The sequence below is a fragment of the Ornithorhynchus anatinus genome, chromosome 4 (genome assembly GCF_004115215.2).
Source record: "Ornithorhynchus anatinus isolate Pmale09 chromosome 4, mOrnAna1.pri.v4, whole genome shotgun sequence".
In the NCBI taxonomy this organism is placed as follows: Eukaryota; Metazoa; Chordata; class Mammalia; order Monotremata; family Ornithorhynchidae; genus Ornithorhynchus; species Ornithorhynchus anatinus.
In genome coordinates, this window is record NC_041731.1 from 48,477,802 (window position 1) to 48,502,664 (window position 24,863).

General features: G+C 47.7%; 1 protein-coding gene across 1 annotated transcript in view; it reads left to right on the forward strand.

Moving 5' to 3' along the window:
• Positions 1 to 1,578: 1,578 nt before the first annotated feature.
• FBXW2 (F-box and WD repeat domain containing 2) overlaps positions 1,579 to 24,863 on the forward strand; it is a 29,753-nt gene continuing 6,468 nt past the window's right edge. The window contains exons 1-4 of the mRNA XM_029063247.2: positions 1,579 to 1,595; positions 10,825 to 11,334; positions 18,564 to 18,758; positions 24,291 to 24,424. Coding sequence (XP_028919080.1) covers positions 10,845 to 11,334; positions 18,564 to 18,758; positions 24,291 to 24,424 — 819 coding nt within the window. The 5' untranslated portion in view covers positions 1,579 to 1,595; positions 10,825 to 10,844. The remainder of the gene's footprint in view (positions 1,596 to 10,824; positions 11,335 to 18,563; positions 18,759 to 24,290; positions 24,425 to 24,863) is intronic.

Sequence of the window (24,863 nt, forward strand, 5' to 3'; positions counted from 1 at the left end):
GGCACAAAGTAAGCGCTCAACAAATACCAACATTATTATTCTTGTCCCTCCGTCTCCCCCGATTAGACTGTGAGCCCTTCAAAGGGCAGGGACTGTCTCTCTCTGTTACCGACTTGTCCATTCCAAGCGCTTAGTCCAGTGCTCTGCCCATAGTAAGCGCTCAATCAATACTACTGAATGAACAGTAAGCGCTTAACCAATACCGACATTATTATTATTACTATTGAATGAATGAAGGAAAGGCCTGCCATCGTCATTCTGGACCCCCCCTCCCCTCCCCTCCCCCCTCCTCCTCCTCCCCCTCCTCTCTCCCCTCTCCCTTCCCCCTCCCCCCACCTCCCCTCCTTCCTCCCCTCCTTCCTCCCCTCCTCTCTTCCCAGCGTGGCTCAGTGGAAAGAGCCCGGGCTTTGGAGTCAGGGCTCATGAGTTCGAATCCCAGCTCTGCCACTTGTCGGCTGTGTGACTGTGGGCAGGTCACTTCACTTCTCGGTGCCTCAGTTCCCTCATCTGTAAAATGGGGATGAAGACTGTGAGCCCCACGTGGGACAACCTGATTCCCCTATGTCTACCCCAGCGCTTAGACCAGTGCTCGGCACATAGTAAGCGCTTAACAAATACCAACATTATTATTCCCCCTCTCCTCTCTCCCCTCCTCCCCCCTTCCCTCCTCTCCCTCCCCATCTCCCCTCCCCCCTCCCACTCCCCCTCCCTCCCCTTTCCTCCCCCCTCTCCCCCCCTTCCCCTCCTCCCCCCTTCCCGCCTCCTCCCTTCCCCCTCCTCCCCCTTCCTTCCCTTCCTCCTCCCCCTCCCTCCCTTCCTCCCCCTCCCTCCCCCTTCGTTCCCTCCCCTCCTCCCCCTCCCTCTTCCCCTTCCTTCTCCCTCCCCTCCTCCCCCTTCCTTCCCTCCCTCCTCCCCCCTCCCTCCCCCCTCTCCACTCCCCCCTCTCCCACTCCCCCTCCCTCCCTCTCCCTCCTCCCCTTTTCTCCCCCCTCTCCCTCCCTTCCCCCTCCTCCCCCTTCCTTCCCTTCCCTCCTCCCCCTCCTTCCTTCCCTCCCCTCCCTCCCCCCACCCTCTCCCTTCCCTCCCCCACCCTCTTCCTTCCCTCTCCCCCCCTCCCTTCCCTCTCCCCCCCCCTTCCCTCTCCCCCCCCTCCCTTCCTTCTCCCCCCCTTCCTTCTCCCCCCCTCCTCCCCCTTCCCCCCTCCCCCTCCCCCTCCCCCACTTCCGGCGGGCTGGGGTCGCGCGCTGATGACGCAGGCGGGCGGGCGCCGGAAGTGGGCCCCCGCGGGGCTGCGGAAGCTCGGCTTTGGCGGCGGCGGCGGCGGCGGCAGGAGGGTGCGGGGCGGCCGGTCCTGGCCGGTGGGGGGCCGGTTCCGTCCGGTCGTGGCCTGCTGCGCTCCTCCGGCCCGCCCGCCCGCCCAACCGCCCAACCGCCCGCCCAACCGCCCTCCGGCCTTCCCTCCGTCCGTCCGTCCGTCCGTCTCGCCTTCCGTGTGTGTGGGGGGGGGGGGGCGCCATGGCTCCGGAGGACGCCCGGCCCCCGCCCGCCCGCCTGCCGCCCCGGCCCCGGCCCCGCCGCCCCCGCCGCGCCCGCAGGTCAGTCCACCCCCACACCCTCCGCCAACAACTTCTGCTTCTCCCCCCGATTCCACTGGGACCCCGTCGCAGGCCGGGGACCGTCTCTGCCTCTTACCCATTGCTCCGTTCCAGGCGCTCAGCCCGGTGCTCGGCATCGAGGAAGCGCTCAATAAGGACGATCGAATGAATGGATGAATGAACCCCCGCCCCCGCAGTCCTTCACTCTCTCGTGTCGGTTGAGCGTCTGCTAGGTGCCCAGCCCTGCCCTAAGCGCCTGGAAGGGACAGTTTAGGCCACGGAGACCAGCCCTGACCATTCAGTAGTATTGATTGAGCGCCTACTATGCGCAGAGCGCTGCACTAAGCGCTCGGAAGAGACGGTTTGGCAACAGAGAGACACCAGCCCTGACCGTTCAATGGTATTGATGGATAATGTTGGTGCCCTGACCATTCATTCATTCACTAGTATTGATTGATCATGTTGGTATTTGTTAAGCGCTTACTACGTGCCGGGCACTGTTCTAAGCGCTGGGGGAGATACAGGGTCATCAGGTTGCCCCACGTGAGGCTCACGGCCGTCACCCCCGTTTTACAGATGAGATTACTGAGGCCCAGAGAAGTGAAGTGACTCGCCCACAGCCACACGGCTGACAAATGGCAGAGTCGGGATGCGAACTCATGACCTCTGACTCCCAAGCCCGGGCTCTTTCCACTGAGCCACGCTGCTTCTCTGAGCGCCTACTATGCGCAGAACGCTGCACTAAGCGCTTGGAAGGGACAGTTTGGCAACAGAGACCAGCCCTGACCATTCAATAGCATTGATTGAGCGCCTACTATGTGCAAAGCACTGCACTAAGCACTTGGAAGGGACAGCTTGGCAACAGAGAGACACCAGCCCTGACCATTCATTCAATAGTATTGATTGAGCGCCTATTATGCACAGAACGCTGCACTGAGCGCTCGGAAGAGACAATTTGGCAACAGACACACCAGCCCTGACCATTCAATAGTATTGATTGAGCGTCTACTATGCGCAGAGCGCTGCACTAAGCGCTTGGAAGGGACAATTCAGGCAACAGAGGGAGACCAGCCCTGACCATTCATTCAATAGTATTGATTGAGCGCCTATTATGCGCAGAACGCTGCACTAAGCGCTTGGAAGAGACATTTTGGCAACAGAGAGAGACCATCCCTGACCATTCAGTAGTATTGATTGAGCACCTACTATGCGCAGAACACTGCACTAAGCGCTTGGAAGGGACAATTCAGGCAACGGAGACCATCCCTGACCATTCAGTACCATTAATTGAGCGCCTACTATGCACAGAGCGCTGCACTAAACGCTCGGAAGAGACAATTTGGCAACAGAGAGAGACCAGCCCTGACCATTCATTCAATAGTATTGATTGAGCGCCTGCTATGCGCAGAACACTGCACTAAGCGCTTGGAAGGGACAATTTGGCAACAGAGACCATCCCTGATCATTCATTCATTCGTATTTATTGAGTACTTACTATGTGCAGAGCACTGGACTGAGCGCTTGGAAGGGACAATTCAGGCAACGGAGACCATCCCTGACCATTCAGTACCATTAATTGAGCGCCTACTATGCACAGAGCGCTGCACTAAACGCTCGGAAGAGACAATGTGGCAACAGAGAGAGACCAGCCCTGACCAATAGTATTGATTGAGCGCCTGCTATGCGCAGAACACTGCACTAAGTGCTTGGAAGGGACAATTTGGCAACAGAGACCATCCCTGATCATTCATTCATTCATTCATTCGTATTTATTGAGCACTTACTATGTGCAGAGCACTGGACTGAGCGCTTGGAATGGACAGTTCGGCAACAGATGGAGACAGTCCCTGACCATTCGTTCATTCAGTAGTATTGACTGAGCATCTACTATGCGCAGAGCACTGGACTAAGCCCTTGAAAGGGACAGTTCAGCAAGAGACCATTCCTGACCATTCCTTCATTCAGTAGTATTGATTGGGCGCAAACTATGCGCAAAACACTGCACTAAGCGCTTGGAAGGGACAGTTCAGGCAACAGAGACCGTCCCTGACCATTCGTTCATTCAGTAGTATTTAATGAACGCCTACTATGCGCAGAGCACTGCACTAAGCGCTTGGAAGGGACAATTCGGCGACCAATAGAGACCATTCCCTGACCATTCAGTAGTATTTAATGAACGCCTACTATGCGCAGAGCACTGGATTAAGCGCTTGGAAGGGACAATTCGGCAACCGATTGAGACCATTCCCTGACCATTCATTCAATAGTATTGATTGAGCACCTACTATGCGCAGAACCCTGGACAAAGCGCTTGGAAGGGACAATTGGGCAACAGAGACCATCCCTGACTATTCATTCAATAGTATTGATTTCTTAACCATTCATTCAATAGTATTGATTGAGCGCCTACTATGCGCAGAGCACTGGACTGAGCGCTTAGAAGGGACAGTTCGGCAACACAGACCATCCTTGACCATTCATTCAGTCATATTTATTGAGCGCCTACTATGCGCAGAGCACTGGACTGAGCACTTGGAAGGGACAGTTTGGCAACACAGACCATCCCTGACCATTCATTCAGTAGTATTTATTGAGTACCTACTATGCGCAGAGCATTGGACCGAGAGCTTGGAAGGGACATTTGGGCAACAGAGACCATCACTGACCATGCGTTCATTCAGTAGTATTTATTGAGCGCCTACTATGGGCAGAGCACTGGACTGAGTGCTTGGAATGGACAATTCGGCAGCAGAGACCATCCCTGACCATGCGTTCATTCAGTAGTATTTAATGAGCGCCTGCTCTGTACAGAGCACTGGACTAAGCGCTTGGAAGGGACAGTTCAGCAAGAGGAAACCATTCCTGACCATTCCTTCATTCACTAGTACTGATTGCGCGCAAACTATGTGCAGAGCACTGGACTAAGCGCTTGGAATGGACAATTCAGCAACAGAGATCATCCCTGACCATTCCTTCATTCAGTAGTATTGATTGCGCTCAAACTATGCGCAGAGCACTGGACTAACCGCTTGGAAGGGACAGTTCAGCAACAGAGACCTGACCATTCGTTCATTCAATAGTATTGATTTCCTGACCATTCATTCAATAGTATTTATTGAGCGCCTACAATGTGCAGAGCCCTGCCATTCATTCATTCAATAGTATTGAGCACCTTTTATGCGCAGAGCACTGGACTAAGCGCTTGGAAGGGACAGTTCAGCAACAGAGACCATTCCTCACCATTCATTCATTCATTCAATAGTAATGATTTCCTGACCATTCATTCATTCACTAGTATTTATTGAGCGCCTACTATGCACAGAGCCCCGGACTAGGCACTTGGAATGGACACTTCAGCAACAGAGACCATCCCTGACCATTCCTTCATTCAATAGAATTGATTTCCTGATCATTCAATAGTATTTATTGAGCGCTTACTAGGTGCAGAGCACTGGACTAAGCGCTTGGAATGGACAGTTCGGCCACCGAGAGAGACCAGCCCTGACCATTCAGTAGTGTTTCTTGAGCGCTTATGATGTACAGAGCACTGGACTAAGCACTTGGAATGGACAATTCATTCAATAGTATTTATTGAGCGCTTACTATGCCTAGAGCACTGGACTAAGCACTTGGAAGATACAATTCCGTCACAGAGAGAGACCATCCCTGCCCATTCATTCACTCCGTATTATTTATCAAGCGCTTACAATGTGCAGAGCGCTGGACTAAGCGCTTGAAAGGGACAATTTGGCAACAGGGAGAGACCATCCCTGACCATTCAGTAGTATTTATTGAGCGCTTACTATGTGCAGAGCACTGGACTAAGCACTTGGATTGTCCAGTTGGGCAACAGAGAGGCACCATCCCTGCTCATTCGTTCATTCACTAGTATTTATTGAACGCTTACGATGTGCAGAGCACTGGACTAAGCGCTTGGAATGGGCAATTCATTCATTCAGTAGTATTTATTGAGCGCTTACTATGTGCAGAGCACTGTACTAAGCGCTTGGAATGGACAAATCGGCAACAGATAGGGACAATCCCTGCCCAGTGACGGGCTCACAGTTTAAACCGGGGTGACAGACAGCGAAGCAAAACAGAACAAAAGCAAACCCGGCAACATCGTCAGGATAAATAGAATCAAGGAGATTTATACCTCATTAATAAAATAAATAGGGAAATGAATAATATATGCAAATGAGCACAGTGCTGAGGGGAAGGAGGAGAAACCGGGGGGTGCTCAGTCTGGGAAGGCCTCTTGGAGGAGGTGAGCGCTCAGTAGGGCTCAGATCACGTGAGCCCCCCCTTGGCCTGGGATCGTCTCTGCTGCCCAATTCTATACTCCGAGCGCTCAACCCAGTGCTCTGCACACAGCAAGCGCTCAGTTATAATTATTAATTATTACGGCATTTGTTATAAGCGCTTACTATGTGCCGAGCACTGTTCTAAGCACTGGGGAGTCTACAGGGTCATCAGGTTGTCCCCACGTTGGGTTCACAGTCTTCATCCCCATTCGACAGATGAGGTGATTGAGGCCCAGAGAAGTAAAGTGACTTGCCCAAAGTCACCCAGCTAATAGTGTTGGTGTTTAAGTGCTTACTATGTGCAAAGCACTGTTCTAAGGTGATCTGGTGGTCCCACGCGGGGCTCATAGTCTTCATCCCCATTTCACAGATGAGGTCACTGAGGCGCAGAGAAGTTAAGTGACTTGCCCAAGGTCACACATGGGGATGAAGACGGTGAGCCCCACGTGGGTACATTTCCAGCGCTTGGTACAGTGTTCTGCACGCAGTAAGCGCTCAGTAAATACGATTGAATGAATGAATGACAACCTGATTACCTCGTGTCTACCTCAGGGCTTAGAACAGTGGTTGGCACACAGTAAGTGCTTAACAAATGCCATTGATATTATTATTATAATTATTATTGTAATTATTAGCTAAACACTATACGCCAAGCACTGTTCCAAGAGCTGGGGTAGATACAAGGTAATCGGGTTGTCCCACGTGGGGCTCACAGCCTTCATCCCCATCTTACAGATGAGGGAACTGAGGCACAAAGAAGTTGTGACTTGCCCAAAGTCACACAGTTGACGAGTGGCAGAGCCGGGATTAGAACCCACGACCTCCGACTCGCAAGCCTGTGCTCTCTGCACTGAGCCAGGCTGGTTAGTACCGGGCGCCGCGTGCAGTAGGTGTTGGGGGAATATCGCCGATTGACAAGGGGCGCAGGTTCAAAACATTCGCCGCCCTGATAGCGTGGCTCAGTGGAAAGAGCCCGGGCTTGGGAGTCAGAGGTCACGAGTTCAAATCCCGGCTCTGCCACTTGTCAGCTGTGTGACGGTGGGCGAGTCACTTCTCTGGGCCTCAATTCCCTCATCTGTGAAATGGGGATTACCTGTGAGCCTCACGTGGGACAACCTGATTACCCTGTATCTACCCCAGTGCTTAGAACAGTGCTCGGCACATAGTAAGCACTTTACAAATACCAACATTATTATTATTATTATTATTAATGGGAAGGGAACTGTCATTTCTGGTCCAAGATGTTAAGGTTTTGGAGCCGTGGCTTAGAGCTGTGGACGCCAGTCGGTTTCCACCCCTGTAACGGCGCTGGGGAGAGAGCATGGGCCTGGGAGTCAGAAGGTCATGGGTTCTAGTCCCGCTTCCACCACTTGTCGGCTCTGTGCCCTTGGACAAGTCACTTCACTTCTCTGTACCTCAATTACCTCATCTGTTAAATGGGAATTAAGACTGAGCGCCCCAGGCGGGACGGGGACTGTGTCCAACACGATTTGCCTCTACCCACCCCAGTGCTTAGTACAGGGCCTGGCATATAGTAAGCGCTTAACAAATGCCGTGATTATTAGCGGGCAGGCCCCGGGAAATACCTGGCTCCCGGGCCGCGCGGCTTGAAGTCTTTATCAACCAGTCAGCGTTTCACCGAGGCCTCAGGGTGCCTGGGTCCGAATAATTCATGTGAGGATACGTATTACGGACTAACGGAAAGAGTCGTGCTTCATATAATGTGAAGAGAAGCGAGGCGGTCTAATGGGTAGAGCCCGGGCCCGGAAATCAGAAGGATCAGCTTTCTAATCTCAGCTCCGTCACTCATGTCGCGTGACCTTTTCATTCATTCATTCAATAGTATTTATTGAGCGCTTACTATGTGCAGAGCACTGTACTAAGCGCTTGGAATGAACAAGTCGGCAACAGATAGAGACGGTCCCTGCCCTTTGACGGGCTCAGTCTAATCGGGGGAGACGGACAGACGAGAACAATGGCAATAAATAGAGTCGAGGGGAAGAACATCTCGTAAAAACAATGGCAACTAAATAGAATCGAGGCGATGTACATTTCGTTAACAAAATAAATAGGGTAATGGAAATATATACAGTTGAGCAGACGAGTACAGTGCTGAGGGGATGGGAAGGGAGAGGAGGAGGAGCAGAGGGAAATGGGGGGAAAAGAGGGTCGCGTCACCTCCCTGGGGGTTAAGACTGTGAGCCCCTTGTGGGACATGGACAGCGTCCAACCTCATTAGCTTGTATTTCCCCAGTGCTTAAAACAGTGCCCGGCGCCTAGTAAACGCTTAACAGATGCCGTAAAAAAATGAGAGACTCCATCCATAAGTGGTATTTATCGATTGCATACTCTCTGCAGAGCACTGTACCAAGTACTTGGGAGGGTATAACAGATTCATTCAATAGTATTTATTGAGCACTTACTGTGTGCAGAGCACTGTACTAAGCGCTTGGAATGTACAATTCGGCAACAGATAGGGACAATCCCTGCCCAGTGACGGGCTCAGTCGATCAGTGGTATTTATGGAGCGCACACTCTGCGCAGAGCACTGTTGGAAGCGCTTGGGAGAGTACAGAGTCGGTAGACGTGATCCCCGTCCTTAAGTGGCGTCCGATCGAGGGAAGCACCGAAGGAAGTAGATGTAATAGGAAAGGCATAAATAAAGGAGACAGACCCAAACGTGGCCACTCTTTGGACACCCACACACGATCAGCGCGTAGAACAGTGCTTTGCACACAGTAAGCGCTTAACAGATACCATCGTTATTATTATTAACATTATTATTATTATGAAGCAGCGTGGCTCAGTGGAAAGAGGCTGGGCTTGGGAGTCGGAGGTCATGAATTCGAATCCCGGCTCTGCCACTTGTCAGCTGTGTGACTGTGGGCAGGTCACTTCACTTCTCTGTGCCTCAGTTACCTCATCTGTAAAATGGGGATTAACTGTGAGCCTCACGTGGGACAACCTGATTACCTTGTATCTCCCCCAGCGCTTAGAACAGTGCTTGGCACATAGTAAGCGCTTAACAAGTACCAACGTAATTGTTATTATTATTATTATTAGATCCTCCTGCCCAGTTTGGCCACTGTGCCCCTCACAGGCCCAGTTAGTTGCACGCCTACCCTCCGCACCCCACTGCCCGAACTCCTGCCCAGCCTTCCGCCGCTTGGACTCTCAGCCCCCTCCGCCCCATCACACCAAGATTGACTTCCCCAAGCACGCAGACATCTTTGGTGCAGAGCAGACTGGAGCAACAGCAGCAGTAGGAGGGAGTAAGTGAAAACAACAGTTGGCCGCGACGGCCAGGAATGTAGTTTTCCCGACTTGGTTGCTCTTCCTGGCCTGCGTGGTTGTCTGTGGCTACTCCTGGCTGCCACATTTTATGCCTCTGGCAGCAGCGGTTGTACCACTGTTGTTTTCACCTCTGCCGTTGACGTTTGGGTGTTTGTGTGTGTGTGTGTGTGTGTGTGTGAGACCAAGGGGCGTCTGAGTGTACGTGTGTGGGTGTCTGGGTGTGTGGGCAGGGAACCAGTCCACCGACTCTGCTGTATTGCTAACTCCGTTGTGCTCTCCCAAGCTCTTAGTATAGCAGGCAGCTCCAAAATGCTCAAATATCACTAATTGAACGTACTCTCCCAAGTGCTTAGTACAGTGCTCTGCACACAGTAAGCAGAAGGGAAGAGGAAGGTCTCCTCACCCTCCCCTGTGACCATTTTTGCCATAAATTTCACTCCAAAAAGGGCGCAGCAGGAAGAGGAGGGGGGCAGTGTTACTACAGGCCAAAGACAGTGTCATCGAGGCCTGGCTGTGCCCAAGACCTTCCTTTGATCATCTCCTGGAAGATGGAGATATTCCAGTTTTATAGAGATGGATTCGTCATAATAACTGTGGTATTTCTTAAGTGCTCACTATATGCCAGAGGCCTTGGATGTGCCTTCAGGCAGTTTTGCAATGTGGTAGACACGTGTTAGAACTAATTGTTCCAAAAGGGTATTGGGAAACTGTTGATGTATAAATTATTATTCATTGTAAATTTTTGCTATCTTTTTTTAAAATGAGGCTTTAACATTTTTTGAACGTCCTAAACTCAATCGCTTACTTTCTAGAGAGCATCCTAGTCTCCCGGTCCCCGTTTCAGAGAAACTTGAGCCATAGTTTTGACTCGCCTACCTTTTAGTGAGTCCAAGAAAGGTGAAAGAGAAATACTAGAGCCCTTTTCTCACGACCGAAAGGACTCGAGCATACTGGAATGCTCTTATCCAGGAATCGCCCAGGATTTATGAAACGCCCCCCTACTTAGGTCGCATGTTGAGGACGGGTACAGATCCTCCCCCACTTTGGCAGTTTGCTTCTGACTTAGGCTAGCTGGTTTTTGAGATGGCAGTCCACAAGTGTAGGTCAGCTAAAGGAAAAATACTTTCCGGAATGGATTGCAGACATGATTTTTCACGGCTTGAAAATATTTTTAATTATTTCTGCCACCGAATCAAGCTCAGGGACTCTCCCCTGCCTTGTGAACCGATAAAGAAAGCTAAAGGAGTATAGATAGAAACAGCTCTCCTGTCACGCCGGGTTTACATTTTTGCAGAATCCCACATTAAGGAGAACTTGGGTCTTTTACAGGGAAATTGCATGGAGCATGTAGTGAAGTCCCCAAGGGGTTCTCGGTGTTGTTACTGTGACGGCATTTTATTTCAAGGATCGTTACTTGTTTAAATATATTGGTTTTTCAGGACCGGTTTTTGTGTATGCATGACAATAACTGTGAAGACATGTATAGTGAATTAACTGTAAAGTGTCATGGATTAATGATTGAGATGATTTGTATTGTAAAAGCTGACTAATTTTTAATACTTAATTTCGTAGTATTCATTCTTGTACCGTCTTTCTGAGCAGAACTAATACAATATTTTGATGTGCCACAGGTAAATTTTTCCATAACCTTATGGAGAGAAAGGACTTTGAGACATGGCTTGATAACATTTCTGTTACGTTTCTTTCTCTGACGGACTTGCAGAAAAATGAAACTCTGGATCACCTGATTAGCTTGAGTGGAGCGATCCAGCTCAGGCATCTCTCCAATAACCTAGAGACACTTCTCAAGCGGGACTTCCTCAAACTCCTTCCACTGGAACTCAGTTTTTATTTGTTAAAATGGCTCGATCCTCAGACCTTACTCACATGTTGCCTCGTCTCTAAGCAGTGGAATAAGGTGATAAGTGCCTGTACGGAGGTGTGGCAGACGGCCTGTAAGAACCTGGGCTGGCAGATAGATGATTCCGTTCAGGACGCTCTCCATTGGAAGAAGGTTTATTTGAAGGCCATTTTAAGAATGAAGCAACTGAAGGACCATGAAGCTTTTGAGACCTCATCGTTAATTGGACATAGTGCCAGAGTGTATGCACTTTACTACAAAGATGGACTTCTCTGTACAGGTAACTAAGCGCTAGCCCTTTAGGATCATAAATCCATTTTTTTTTTGTACTTAAACACAGGCTAAGGGTTGTCAGTTATCACATACTCTTAACTTTTAATTGGTCCCACATCTTGAAATCAGCAGCAGCTGAGCTAAGTCTGGGCCAGTTTCTAGTGAGAACGATGTATCGTTAATGTCGAGGGTTCTTTGGGCGTGTACCTTGCATTTGTGTAGAGCTTTTCAAAATTTTTCTTTACCAGAGCACTGTCTCTTCCCTTAACTCATTTTACCCTCACGTCGTTGCGAGATCGGGAGAGGCAGGTGTTGTTATTCTCATTATACAGATGAAGAAACGGAGGCTCAGAGAATTTAAGTGACTTGCCCAAGGTCATGAGCAGGCCAGTGGCAGAGTTGCACTAGAACCCAGGTCCTCTAACTCCTACTCCCATGCTCATTTCTCTAGACTACATTATTATCATCATCATCATCATCATTTGGGCTCCTACTTTTTTTTTAAAAAAAGTATGGTGTTAAGTGCTTACTGTGTGCTAGGCCCTGAACTAAGCGCTGGGGTAGTTACAAGCTAATCAGTCCACAGTGGACACAGTCCACGTCCTATATGAGGCTCACAGTTTTAATCCCCATTTTACATGATGTAACTGAGCCCCAGAGAAGTGAAGTGACTTGCTCAAGGACCCACAGCAGACGAGTAGCAGAGGAGGGATTAGAACCCCGGGCCTTCTGACCCCCAGGCCCGTGCCCTCTCCGCTAGGCCAAGCTGCTTCCCTGGGCATAGCACGGTACCATGTGCCTAGAAATAAAATGAAACGTAAACTGAAGATAGGTCCTGCTCGCCCAGAAACAACTGCTAAGTTAGGCAACAAAGCCAACCCTCCCTGACGCCGCCTCCTCACGTCCTCCCAGCCTGGAACAAAATTTCCCAGTTTTTACAAGGATGCAGCCTCGGTTTGACCCACCTTCCATTCCAGTCCTTGGGCCACATGGAGGTGGACTGAGCTTTGGAGGTCTCAGACCCCCAAAGAGCCGGACCCCGAAGGCCAAGGCCTTGGGCCACAGTTCCTGCTCCACCCCCCCCCCCCACGTAATAATAATAAAAACAATGACGGCCATAATCATGGTATTTGTTAAGCGCTTACTATGTGCCAGGCCCTGTACTAAGCGTTGGGGTGGATACAGACAAATGGGGTTGGACACAGTCTCTGTCCCAAATGGAGCTTAGGGTCTCAATCCGCATTTTAAGGATGAGGCAACTGAGTCACAGAGAAGTGAAGTGACTTGCCGAAGCTCACATAGGATTAAAACCTGTGACCTTCTGATTCCCAGGTCAGGGCTCTATCCACTAAACCACGCTGCTTCTCCCACTTGAGCGGGGCGAGAGTGGGTTTGGGCACCGCGATGGAGGGCCGAGCCCCTCAGCAAGGAGACTAAGGCCCCCATCCCGCCTTTTGAAAGGTCTGGCCCTGATGGGGCCTCCCTGTCTGTCAGCGAGGAAACCTTGTTTGGGGAATCCAGACACCCAGTGCCTGGCGGGAGCAGGAAATATACCGATGCGCTCTCAGAGGAAACCTGTGGGACCCAGCGCTTAGTACAGTGCCTGGCACATAGTTAAGCGCTTAAATGCCATAATTATTATTATTTATTATTAAAAAGGCCATCTCAGAGTAGTGGCCACGATACATCCTTAGGTCAATCTGATGTGTAGTCTTAGGCAGTCAGAATCTGAGAGTGAAACAGTTTTCACAGGTTTTTGAAGAACTGATATTTAATTCATGTTCTTGTTTCCTTCCCTCTGAAATGGGGCTCTGCACAGACTGGATTTGGGGGGCGAGCTCCCTCCCCAGTCTAGCAGCTATGGAAGTTTTGGGGTCCTAGCTATCTGCACCCCAAAACTTAAAAAGACCTGTTTGGATTCTCGCTGATGTACAGTGGGAAAATAAGACCATTAAATATCCTTTTTTTCCAGGCTGGAGGTGGCTTTATGTAGCTATGAAGAAATGTAAGTGCGAATGAAACCTTCTCCCACCTCCATTGCTGCTTAGTTATAGTAGCAGCGTGGCTCAGTGGAAAGAGCCCGGGCTTGGGAGTCAGAGGTCGTGGGTTCTAATCCCGGCTCCGCCGCTTGCCAGCTGCGTGACTTTGGGCAAGTCATTTCACTTCTCTGGGCCTCAGTTACCTCATCTGTCAAATGGGGATTGAAACTGTGAGCCCCACGTGGGACCACCTGATCACTTTGTATCCCCCCCCAGCGCTTAGAACAGTGCTTTGCACATAGTAAGCACTTGACAAATACCATCATCATTATTATTATTATAATATACAGTAGTTGGGTTGGGTGGGAAGCAGGAGCCCTCTCTGAGCAAGTCCTGAAGCTGACTGGTTTGGCTCTGCCTCACAGATTTAGAGGTCAGGCCTGTGCAGGCAAGCCTCAACTTACAGTGTTGCTATTTCTCTTGCTGGCAATGAGGGTACATGTGTCTCCTGCTTCCTACACCATCAAGAGTGAAATTCTTACTGTGTTTTTTTCCCCACCATTGATTCACAGTATTTTCTGAGGGTCCACTGTGTGCCTGGAGGCTGATAGAGAGGTCGAGGTGGGATATGACAAGTGCTTGTGCCTGCGTGGAGGTGGTTTCAGTGCCAATGGCAGCCCCTTTCTCTTAGATTGTGAGTTCCCCACCCTCGCCGAGGGACAGAAACAGTGTCTAATCCCCACCTGTGTATTCTCTCCCGGCGCTTAGTACGGTGTTTTGCATGCAGTATACGCTTAATAAATCCTGTTGCTGTTATGCCAAGTCCCGTGTTAGCAAAGGCAGCGGTTCCAAAGAGGGAGAGGAGGCTGAAAGCAATGACTCCTTACTGTTTCTGTGGTCCTGTCTGCACGTTTGTTCCGAAGCCGAAAAACATGGCCTCCCAGTCATCCGAATTTCCATTTTTGAAGTTGAGGGGTAAATGAAACACATCACCCGAATGACCAAGATTTGTGATTTTTTGAACCGAAACTGCTGAAATGCACAGGGGCTGTTTGGGTCTGTGATCTCAAGCACACTGAAATAACAGAGGAGGCTGGAATGTATCTCCTGTTTTGATTTAGGGAATGCTGCCTAAATATGACCAAACACTGGGCTTCTTGTTTTTCCTTTTCAGTATGGATGTAGGAATTTGAGGGAATAGGGAGCAAGTCGGTGGAAAAAGGAAATGGTACGGAGAAAGGTAAGGGGAGGAAAAAATGGAGAAGGAAGAAGAAGAGTTTCTCACTCCTGCTCTTCCTCCCTCCCGTCGCTCTTCCAGTCCTCGCGGGGCACCAGCACCTCGCCCCAGACCGATCCACCAGCCGCCCCGAGGGATCTGCCGGGGTTGGGGAGGATTGAAGTTGTTCTGGAGCCACTTCAGCAGCAGAAGCTGGGCGGCCCCATGGGGAGCCTGCTTTGGGTTAGGCACGAGAGGATGCGTCAGGACCGGGACTCGGCGAGGACCGGGGAAGGGGCAGCAGTGGCATCCTCTTCCTCCTCTTCCTTGGCTCCACTGTGGTCCCTTTCTGATTTCCAGCGGTGTGGAGCGAGCCAACTAGGGCTGCTCGCCCTACCCCAATAGCCGCCTTCCTCTAACCCCCAAATGGAGTTGGTGACTAAAAGTGAAAATGCACATTTAAGGTTAGAGATGGTTCTTGCTCTTTGTTCTCACTAAAACCCAAAAGTTAAAACAAGTAATACCATGAATATGTACATATAGCACATTCATTTTCCAATCAATGACATTTATTGAAGTGCTTGCTAGGTGCAGAGCGCTATACTAAGCACTGGGAGAATACAGTGCAGTAAGGTTGGTAGACTTGATCCCTGCCCTTGAGGAACTTCTAAACTGTTATTTTTACTTGTGTTATTGGATTAAGTATTTATATGTCAGGAGACAGATATTTAAATAAGTTGCAGAGTGAAAGGATATGGGCGTAAGTGCTCTGGGAGTTGGGGAGGGAGAATGTCAATGTGCTTAAGGGGTACAGACGCAAGTATAAAGGAAACGAAGGAGGGAGGGTGATAGGGAAAAGGAGAGCCTAGTCAGAGAAAGCCTCTTGAAGCATTTTCTTGTTACTTACTGTCATTTTAATTTCCTTCACAGCATCACTTTGAGTTAGGGAGACTGTGAGTTCCCCGCCCTCGCCGAGGGAGAGAAGCAGTGTCTCATCCCCACCTGTGTGTTCTCTCCTGGCACTTAGTACAGTGTTTTGCGTGCAGTATATGCTTAAGTACAGTGTTTAAAAAATAGTAGCCTCAATTTAGTTATGAGGAAATTGAGGCAGAGAGGAGAGTGGCAGAGCTGGGACTAAGGCACATGTTCTCCGACTCCCAGCCCTGTGCATTTTCCAGGCAAATAAGCATCCTTCGTAATTTCAACCTCTAATATAGATTTATAATTGGCAGTATACATCCATTTTTTCCCCATGAAAATAAATTGAGGCTTTTGGGGTGGGGTTTTTTTTCAGTAAATGATTATAGTCGAACAGAACATTGTGCAGCCCTGTTCTAGGACTCTCTCCAGTATTGATTCGGGGTTTGTTTGTTGCCAGACAGATATTTTAACTCCAGGCAACACTTCATTTAACTGGGTGAGAAAGAAAGCGAGAGAATGAATAAATCAAACCGATAGTTGACTGGGGAAACTTCATAATAGTCATCAGTTTAATCTCCACTTACCTCTCAAATGTCAGGGCTAAGAGGTGAGGACTAAGAGGTTTGATGATCAGGTAACAAGGTTTGAGTAATTTGAGAATTCTTTTAACAGTTACTTTGTTCTCACACCCTGCCTTTGGGAAGGGTTGCTCTTAAGCAGTGAAATGGCCAAAACTTGGGCTGCAAGAAAGAGGGGGTTATTTGTAGGACATTGTAAGCTCAGCATATTACATTGAGTATACTGACCTTTTGTAGATAAAGTTACATTTTAGGCACAGCCCTGAGCCAAACTGCCCCACTCCACCAGAACTTTTTGTTCTTTTGATAAGGTTTTAGAGTTCAGCCTGAGCAAAACAGTTCTGGTGATTTTTCGATTTACTATAATCCCAAACCATTAATTAGGCCAGAATAAACTAGAATTTCAGAATTGATCCCAAAGTAGCATTAAATAGAAATTTTTTCTGATGTGATCCCCTGATTCTAAATTGAAATAAATGTGGCAGTGGATTTAAAAATGTTTTTTTTCTGAGGAGTAATGTGTGCCCCACCTCCAATGTTTATTTCTGAAAGCAGTAGCCGTTCTGCTTGGAATCTACTGAATATGTGTGGATGATGTCGAGGGAAGGATATTAGCTGAGCACAAAGTTATCTGAAGCTTTTAGGGAGATGGGGTAGGATGGTAGTTAGGCCATGAAACCGGAGTAGTGACGGGAAACTGGTTTAGTATAAAAGGCACGGGCCTGGAAGTCAGAAGACCTGGGCTCTAATCCTGGATCTGCCAGTTGCTTAATGTGAGGTCTTGGGCAAGTCACTTAACTTTTCTGTGTCTCAGTTTCCTCAACTGTAAAATGGGGATTCAATACCTGTTCTCCCTCCTACATAGACTGTGAGCCCCATGTAGGGCAGAGACTCTTTCTCACTTGATTAAGTTGCCTAACACTTTAAACAGAGCTTGGCACATTGTAAGCACTTAACAAATATCATCGTAGCTCAAAATGTCTCAAGGACTGCCTTTTTAGGTCGTTAAGCAGCTATTGGTGAAGCTTAGCTTGTTCTGAAATTTTTCCCAATTTATGAAGTAATTTTATTGCCCCCAGTAGTAACAACAGAATTCAGGTCAAAAAAATCTCTCTACCCTCCTTAAAATAATCACTGAGGATATTAGATATTCACGTAGAAATTTTGTAAGGTTAGTTGGGGATTTTTTTTTTAAGTAAACCAACGCCATGCTTCTTCGTTCAACTGTACTTGTTGAGCGCTGTGTGCAGAGCACTGTACTGCTTGGAAGAGTATAATACAACAATAAACAGACACAGACTCTGGTGGGGTTTACCTGTTGTACTGTGTTCCTGCCATGTCCAATAATAATAATAATAATGGTATTTGAGTGTCCACTGAGTGCAGTTCACTACAACTAATAATTATAATCATGGTATTTGTTAAGTGCTTACTATGTGCCAGGCACTGTCTAAGCGCTGGGATAGATACAAGGTAATCAGGTTGTCTCACGTGGGGCTCACAGTTTTAATCCCCATTTGACAGATGAGGTAACTGAGGCACAGAGAAGTTAAGTGGTTTGTCCAAGGTCACACAGCAGACAAGTGGCAAATCAGGAATTAGAACTCACGACCTCTGGCTTCCAAGCTCAAGCTGTTTCCATTAAACTACGCGCTTCTCTGAAAGTTTAGAAAGTTCTAAAATGCTCGGGAAGGTCTAAACAGAAACATGGCAAATTCCCTGCCCTCAAAACGGTGACACTACTGGGGCAGTCAGACAGAAAAATATTTGCACATAGAGTAATCAAAGTAAGTAATTGAATGTGTAGCTGAATAATCTGAACCTAGAAGTGCTGAGAATGAGTGTAAACAAGGACAGGACTTTGGGAAGTGGCTGGTAGGTTTGTTCAACTTGGAATGCTGGGAATTAATAAGGGAAGGCTTGTTGGAAGAGATGGGATTTTTAGGAGGGTTTTGAATGTGGAGAGTGCCGTGGTCTGGAGGGTGGTGGACTGTGTCCAACCTGATTTACTTGTATCCACCCCAGTGCTCAATACAGTGCCTGGCACAAGCAAGCATCGGGAAGCAGCGTGGCACAGTGGATAGAGCACAGGCCTGGAAGTCAGAAGGTCATGAGTTCTAATCCCAGCTTATTCACTTGTCTGCTTTGTGACTTTGGGCAAGTCACTTCACTTCTCTGTGCCTCAGTTTCCTCACCTGTAAAATGGGGATTGAGACTGTGAGCCCCACGTGGCACAGCCCGATTAGCTAGTGCCTACCCCAGCGCTTAGAACAGTGCTTGGCACATAGTAAGTGCTTAACAAATACCATGATCATCATCATCACAAAGTAAGCGCTTAAAAATCACAGTTACTATTATTATTTTTTGGGGTGACATGAAGTTCCAGGCCAGGGGAATTGGGTGGATAAGGGAGACAGAGGCAGGAGGGGTTCAGTTAAAAGGTTAGCGTGGAAGGAACCAAGAGAACAAGCGGAGATGTGCCTGGTGAAGAGGGCGGAGGTGAAAGATGTCCAGTTTTCATTTCTCTTTTTCTGTTCTGAAGGGTCAGATGACTTGTCTGCAAAGCTGTGGGATGTGAGCACAGGACAGTGCATCTACGGCATCCAGACTCACACTTGCGCTGCGGTGAAATTTGATGAGCAGAAACTGGTAACGGGATCCTTTGACAACACAGTAGCCTGTTGGGAATGGAGTTCAGGAGCCAGAACCCAACACTTCCGAGGGCATACTGGTGCAGGTATGTATTTTCCTTCCCCTTACACACCTTCTCTGGAGTTTATCCATTCCAAAGGGGCCACACCCAGAGATCCAGTTCACTACAAGTGAACCAGCATGATATAGTGGCCTGGGAGTCAGGACCTGAGATCTAGTCCCAGCTCTGCCACTTACCTGCAGCGTGACTTTGGGTAAGTCAACTTCTCTGAAACTGTGCCTCAGCTTCCTCAACTGTAAAATGAGAATTTATTACCTGTTCTCCTTCCTACTTCTACAGATGTGAAACAGGGACTTTGTCCAATCTGATTAACTTTTATCTTCCCCAGACCTTAGTACAATGTTTGAGACATAGTAAGCGCTTTACAGATATTCTTAAAAAAATTAAATCTATCTTCACTAAAGCATCCGGCCTGGCAATGAAGCATCATCTGTACTTGCCCGATTCTGCCATTTACCCTCCCTGGACCCGCTGGAACAGAGACTCAGTAAAGTTGAGCGTGCAGGTCAGGAGCTGCTCTTTGTTTGGAGCCCCTTTATGCTCCCTGCTTTTGTTCTTGGAGCTCCTCTAGTCAACAGCATACTGTTCAGGTTGATGAGTTACTTTTGGACTGTTTTAGCTAATTGTTTTTGGCTGCCCTATACCCAGATCTCTTCTAAAAATGTTATTGCTGCTTCTTTGCTTGGTAATAGCTTACTTGCTGCTAATTCGCCCGAGTAGCAAGGGACCTGTTAAACACTCCTTATCCTTTTTTTCCCCTTCTACAAACCTTCAGAGTTCCAGAAGTCAAAAGCATTTTCACCTCTTGTCAAGGTTAGCAGTGTCCAAATAGTCCAGCTCGAGACCAGGATGGGAGGCCCGGCTACCTCCCTAACCTTCTGGAGGGGCCTAGGGGCAAATGAGGGCCATTGACACAGGTCTTGGTTTTAATTGGGACTCCGTGAAGTCCACCTAGTCACCAGACCCCTGTAATCCATAAACTCCATTTCCAAACTTGCACATCACTGCGTATGGTCCTTTCCATCCTTCGGCGGTGTTCATTTTGTGTGGGTTTTGTGTGTACATGTTCCCAGATCCAAATTTTACCTTTTGAAAATATCTAGCAATTTTGTCCCGGTTTTGGACACTGAGACGCTCCTCTTTCCTTCTAAAACTTCCCAATCCTTTCTTTCTCAGTCGCTGAAGATGAGTCAAGATCCCAAGCACACTGCTTGGTGATGACTTCCAGTTTGGGGTTTTTGATTTAAGCCATTATCCTGTTGGAACCTTGTCTAGAGCTGTTAAAAATGGCCTCTTTCCATTCTTGCAGATTCTCTAAGAAATGCCATGTTGTGTTAGACTGGCAGTTCATCTGTTCCAGTGTACTGGTTCCAGCATTAGCCATACGATGATTGGAAGAGCTTTGGGACAGTTGCCAGCCTCGAGTACCATCTAAGATCCCTAAACTTTTTCACTAATCACCTGTACGGACCTTGCGTCCATAAATCGTTTGAATCCTTCTTGGGTCTATTGATGTTTACTGAGTATGCAACTTAGTGTGGAAACAGATTTCATTTGCATCTGCCCCAAGGGGGGCACACATGGAATCTGCTCTTGGAGTGTTTTCATATGTGTTGCATACAGTAAAATAAAGTGGACAACATGTTTCTCCTACCAGGTTTCCAGTTCGTTTTCTAATTTCATAGTGTGGGTTAGGTTATAATTGATATGGTCCAGCTGAGAGTGAACAGAGGGAGAAAGACAGAGGAGGGATGCAGCCACTTCCACCCTCTCTGGTGCTTTCCTGACCCTGTGCTGCCAGATACATGTAGTACCTTGGTGTGGGCAGGGAATGTTTTTACCAACTCTGTTGTATTGGACTCTGCTAAATGCTCAGTACAGTACTCTACATACAGTTAGCACTCAGTAAATTCCATTGATGATGAAGTCACAGCAAGTCAGATGGTTGCTTCCTGCACCCACAGCTGGACTAGGCTGCAGTAGGAGATCAGCTTGAATCTGGCCTAGAATCATTTGGCAGGCAGGGGCTAGTCCATAGACTGCGTTTTGTCCCATATTGTCCACCCTTCGGGTAAGATTACTAGTTACAAGTCTAAGATTGGTTGCCTGGTTATGTTTTGCTAGTTTAGGGAGCCAAGTAGTTTAAAGCAGAGTACTTTGGAGGCAGCCCTGATAGCTCTGCCGGTCCTTTGCTTACATGATTTTCACTCCCACCTCCTCACCGTCCCTCAGTCTCGCCTATCCCGCCGTCGACCCCTGGGCCACGTCCTCCCGCGGTCCTGGAATGCCCTCCCTCCTCACCTCCGCCAGGCTAATTCTCTTCCCCTCTTCAAAACCCTACTTAAAACTCACCTCCTCCAAGAGGCCTTCCCAGACTGAGCTCCCCTTCTCCCCCTACTCCCTCTACCGCCCCCCCCCCCCTTCACCTCTCCGCAGCTTAACCCTCTTTTCCCCCCATCTCCCTCTGCTCCTCCCCCTCTCCCTTCCCATCCCCTCAGCACTGTAGTCGTCTGCTCAACTGTATATATTTACATTACCCTATTTATTCTGTTAATGAAATGTACATCGCCTTGATTCTATTTAGTTGCCATTGTTTTTACGAGATGTTCTTCCCCTTGACTCTATTTATTGCCATTGTTCTTGTCTGTCTCCCCCGATTAGACTGTAAGCCCGTCAAAGGGCAGGGACTGTCTCTATCTGTTGCCGACTTGTTCATTTCAAGCGCTTAGTACAGTGCTCTGCACATAGTAAGCGGTCAGTAAATACTATTGAATGAATGAATGAATGAACTCCCGAGGTCAAAGATGACTGCTATATCCCCAGCACTGTAAGTGACTTATGAAGTTTACAGCTTTGTGAACTGAGAAGGGAGATTAGAATTGCTCATGGAACCCTTCTGAGGTCTACTTCTCTTTCACCCTCCTTGCTTCCTTCCTCTTGATTTCTTTTCTTGTTTTTGCCATAGAAACTGCTCTGTTAGAATAAGAAGCAGAGACAACCGTCAGTCGGTCAGTCGTATTTATTGATTGCATACAATGTGCAGAACACTATTAAGCATTTGGGAAAGTACAATCTAGCAATAAAACGGACACATTCCCTGCCCACTGGCCTGGGTTTCATCCCTTGCTTTGCCTACAACAGATTCCTTTATGCAGCCCACATGCAACTATGCCCTTTGTTTTCTAAAACTGCTGCTTAATCATTTTAGGAAATTTCCTCCTCTCTAGACTTTCAGTAACTGCTCTCAGCCCCCTTGTTCTGGCCTTCCATAGCAAATTAAAACTACAAACACCATCCTACTTGTACCTGTTTGCCACCTTTTTTGTTTGTAAACTACTCACGTGTGTGATTTGTCTGGTCTTTATTTCCCATTCCCATGCTCTCTCAGGGATGATAATTATCTCTTCTATTTCTTGTATTTCCCACTACCATCAGATTCAAAAACTCTCTTAAGTACATTCAGTTATTCTATAACATGAGTTGCATTCCTGCAAAATCTCAGATTAGACAGAATTTGCCCTGAAGCACTAACCTGTTTTGAGATTGTGGATGTGCAGACAGTCAACTTATTTTGACACCGTGGAAACCAAACTGGCTCGCATTGTCTGAAGAATGCTCCATAATGTCTTAACAGTGGTTTGGCCAAAACACATAGTGAAAGGCACGGCAGAATTGTTGGCACATTGCTGTGTACCCTATTGACACACAGGTTGAGTCAATTGCAGAGATTCTACTTATTTCAAGAACTTTTAAACAAGGTTTTGCCTCTTTCTCCGTCTCCTAAGAATCCCGCACCTTTGGAATCGAACCATTTCATCAGCAAAGTTAATTTTTTTGAATTGTTACCATTTATTCCCTAATAATTCCAAACTGGGTCTGATGATTGGATTTCCCATAAACATTCTGTAGAAAGTAGTCACTTAAAATTACCTGCTCTCTCAGGGAAGAAGCATGCAGAGATTCGGATTCTTGCCAAGCTTAGAATCAAAACTAGACTGTTAGCTAAGATGTTTGTTTATTATTATTGTTATTTTTTAGTCTCCTTGGGTTGGTTATTTGGATCTCTTCTTCCATTCTGAATACAATCGTGGACTTGTGTGATAGTCTTCCCCATTAGATTTTAAGCTCCTGCAGGTCAAGGATCACAATCTTCTACTTCTGTGAAGTTTCCCAAACCGTTAGTACTGTGGTCTATTCACAGCAGACACAGTGCACCGTTTGATTTTTGCCCATTTATTTTAAAATTATTTCCGTTATCCTCTGGGAGATCGTGTATCGTGTGCAGAATGTGTACATTCCACAGTGGGATAGGAGAGCTATTGGTGGCATCAGGTTTGAACTCAAAGCTCCTCTCTTAGGATGGATTTGAATGCTGTGTAATCATAATGATGGTATTAAGAGAGTTACCATGTTATAAGGTCATAAGACTGGACAGAGACCCTGTCCATCAGGGGATCCCAAATGACCTTCTCCCCATTTTGCAAATAAGAAAACTTTGACCCAAAGAGGTAAAGTAATAATAATAATAGTTGTGAGATTTGTTAAGCACTTACTATGTGCCTGGCACTGGACTAAGCGTTGGGGGTAGATCCAAGCAATTTGGTTGGGTACAGTCCCTGTTCCAAGTGGGGCTCACAGTCTCAATCCCCATTTTACAGATGAGGTAACTGAGGCCCAGAGAAGAAAAGTGAGTTGCCTAAGGCCACACAGCAGACAAGTGGCGGAGCTGGAATTAGAACCCATGACCTCTGACTTCCAGGCCCCTACTGTATCCACTACCTTATGCTGCTTCCGCATGCGTGCCTAAGGTCACACAGTGTTGGACCTGGACCTAGAAGCTAGGTCTCCTTTCTCTCAGTTTTGGAGCTGTTTCCCCTGGGCCATGCTGTCTGCATTTGGAATGTTTCATCTTGCTCTCAAATCCCAAAAAAAAAGAAGTCAGGAGCTTCTGTGCATTGATCAAATGTTGTCTTTGAAAATCTTGTCGTCATTGCCATAAAATTTAAATGATCAAATTCTAAAATAAGTAAATTTTCTTCAAATCTTGATTCAGTTGATTTTTCTAGTCTTGATTCAGAGAAGCAGCATGGCTTAGTGGAAAGAGCACAGGCTTGGGAGTCAGAGGTAGAGGTCGTGGGTTCTAATCATGGCTCTGCCACTGATCAGCTATGTGACTTTGGGCAAATCATTTGACTTCTCTGTGCCTCAGTTACCTCATCTGTCAAATGGAGATTAAGACTGTGAGCCCCACGTGGGACAACCTGCTTACCTGTGTCTACCCCAGTGCTTAGAACTATGCTCGGCACATAGTAAGCACTTAACAAATGCCATCATTATTAACATTCCAGTGGGAGCAACTTCCGGTAACTCTAGATGGCTGAGCTGTGGGTGAAATGAGATGAAAGACTTGAACGTAGTAGTCAAAGACCTTGTCTGTAGCATATTTTCTTCCTTACTTTTAAACTTGAAAATATCTGAAAAGAATAGGCAGAGAAACTTGAATATTATAGCCGCAAATGTATTTGTTTTTAATGGTGGATGCATGTGTCTCCTTAGTGTTTAGTGTAGACTACAACGATGAGCTTGATATTTTGGTGAGTGGTTCTGCAGACTTCACTGTGAAAGTGTGGGCCTTATCAACTGGTACATGCCTGAACACACTCACCGGCCACACAGAGTGGGTCACCAAGGTAAGACCATTTCTGTCCCATCTCGTTAATCAAGACCAAATCTGGGGTACTATATACTGAGAACTGCAAGACTCACATTGGAGACTTTACCTGGGCTCTGTTTCAACTTTGTAAGAAGCCACTGGCCCACTTGAATAGTCAGCAACCGCTCTGGAGTAGGGCCTGGATCCTTTTTCCCCTTACTGTGAATTTGAACTTTGGGAACGAAGAAGTTAGAAGTTGCCATTGACTACCAACCCCCTGAACCTTAGCAGCTTTGCTCAGATAGATTTGCTGATTCTGAATTTTCAATTTGGTAGAAGGTCTTTAGCAAAGATTTTGATTACTCTAGCCTTGTCTCAGTTTTTTAAACTTGGGCCTAACAATGAGAGAGAGGCTACCTTTAGAATCAAGGTGCATTGAGCTTGATTAACACCCCACTCCCAACCCTATCCCCTGG